The 2,126-nt window shown below is 38.7% G+C and overlaps 1 protein-coding gene across 1 annotated transcript in view; it reads left to right on the top strand.

Annotated features, from left to right (window-relative positions):
- SPTA1 (spectrin, alpha, erythrocytic 1 (elliptocytosis 2)) overlaps positions 1–2,126 on the top strand; it is a 104,964-nt gene that overhangs the window by 53,784 nt on the left and 49,054 nt on the right. The window contains exons 26-27 of the mRNA XM_006895436.1: positions 413–557; positions 1,087–1,268. Coding sequence (XP_006895498.1) covers positions 413–557; positions 1,087–1,268 — 327 coding nt within the window. The remainder of the gene's footprint in view (positions 1–412; positions 558–1,086; positions 1,269–2,126) is intronic.

The following is a 2,126-nucleotide window of genomic DNA, read 5'->3' as shown; positions in this document are numbered from 1 at the left end:
TCTTCCAGTCAGTTGGCCAAGTGCTTGTAGTGTTATTATATCTGGAGGAAAATTCTTCCACTTTGCAAATCACTTTTTGTCAATGTGCTATATGAGGTAACCTGGGTTTGCTATGATGCTGAACCTTGTGCCATGGTATATCAAATACTAGAATGGTTTCTCATTGTGAACAATATTTGGTGGAGCTTCCAGTTGTAAAACAAGTTGGGAAGCAAAAATAGCATCCATTTCCTTAACGACATGCCTCTGGAAACTCTGTGAACTTGGAGAAACAATGATAGCTATGGAAAGGCATTAGGTCTTTAGTTCATAGAGTCGCTATAAGTCGACCTCGACTCAATGGCAATCAACAACAACATATAGTATATAGAATCAACACTAACAGAGTCACTCTTTATTCTCCTGTAACCAGGGAAGCAGATGACACAAAGGAGAAGATTGAAATGAAGTGTCAGGCCCTCAGTGCTGCTGATCCTGGCTCAGACCTGCTCAGCGTTCAGGCCCTTCAACGACAGCATGAGGCCTTCCATCGAGACCTCCTGCCTTTGGGGGAAAAGGTGAGCTTGAATGTGCTTCTAGACTTTTCTAAATCTTTCCTCTAATGCTTAGATCTACCAGTGTCTTTCTTTAATATTCTTCCCCAGCTTCTTGGTCTTATACTTTATTTTACTCCATACTTGTTCTATCAGTTCCTTAAAGCAAGGTCACAGAAAGGACATAACTCACAACCATTATTAACACAAAGGGGAGCAAGGCTAAGAGAAAAAAAAAATCTCAGCTCACATGATAATTCTATGAAGAAGTAAAAATTTCTAGATAACCTTTCTCTACTGCTCTCTTTTTGTAAAAAATTTGGTGTTATCGATTTTTCACTGCTTCTAACAATTATTATGTAAATTCAAAAGGTTAGTGATATTATCCTACAGAGTAATGAGATGTGCATTTTATATATCTGATGTCTAAATTTAAAGACAGAAAGACATGTACTAGGGCCAAGACCTTTTCTTCTGCTGGGACTTAAGTGTGATTAGAATCTAATTACTATAGGTTTGTAGTTTGATGGTCAGAGCTCTTGTACCTTCCTAGGTGACCAATCTGGGGGAAACAGCAGAGCGACTCATGGAGTCCCATCCAGATGCAACTGAGGACCTGCAGAGGCAGCGGCAAGAGTTGAATGCTGCCTGGGAAGACCTGTTGGGACGTACGGAGGATCGTAAGGAGAACTTAAATGAGTCCCAGAAATTCTACCTCTTCCTCAGCAAGGCCAGGTAAAAGCAAAATATAGACTTCCCCAAGTGTGGGCCTGAGCAGAGCTTATAGAAAAATGCTAAGTACTACTCACTTCTGGGTGTTAAGAACAACACAGAGTCTGGTTCTTGTAAAACACCAACAAATGGGATGTCCCAAACAGCAAAGCATCAAATATTGAGTTGAAAGAATTGTGACTAAGTGTTAAGCAAGCATCTTTTGCATGGACAAAGTATGTATATGTATATTTATATGTATAAAGTATTATGTTAGGGGTTGCAGAGACAAGAACTTCACATTGGTTGAAGAGATAGAAACAAATACAGAGAATCATGAAAGAACATAATATGGTCCCAAATGTGAATCCTAATAAACAACAGAGGGAGCTCAAAAGTGGAGAGAGCATGTGATGGATTATAGATAAAGTAACATGTTATCATGCTTTACCAGTCTTATAATTTTAACAAATGGGACAGAAAAAGGATTTACATATGTAGAGAAAGTTATGCAAAGGAAACCACAAATAAAGACAGAAAGTTTTTCATAGAATAGGGACAGCTCAAGAATACTTTGTATATCAGTGAGTAAGAAGGAGTAGCAGGAAAGAAAATTTTAAAGGTTAGGATCAAATGCTGGAGCATTTTGAATGCTGTGTTTAATAACTTAAAGGTTGTTCCAAGCAAGAAGCCATGAATAAGCAAAGCACTCCTTAAAAATAGAAAAAGGTAGGAGGCATCTCACTCCCTGATTTCAAATCCTACTACACTGCCATGGTGGTTAAGACAGCATGGTACTGGTACAATGACAGACACACAGATCAATGGAATACAACTGAGAACCTGGAAATCAGCCCATCTACCTATGGTCAACTGATTTTT

This window comes from Elephantulus edwardii, unplaced genomic scaffold (assembly GCF_000299155.1).
Source record: "Elephantulus edwardii isolate Elephantulus edwardi_28Jun2011 unplaced genomic scaffold, EleEdw1.0 scaffold00168, whole genome shotgun sequence".
Classification (NCBI taxonomy): Eukaryota; Metazoa; Chordata; class Mammalia; order Macroscelidea; family Macroscelididae; genus Elephantulus; species Elephantulus edwardii.
Note: the sequence above shows the minus strand (reverse complement) of the source record. Positions and strands in the feature narration are given on the sequence as shown.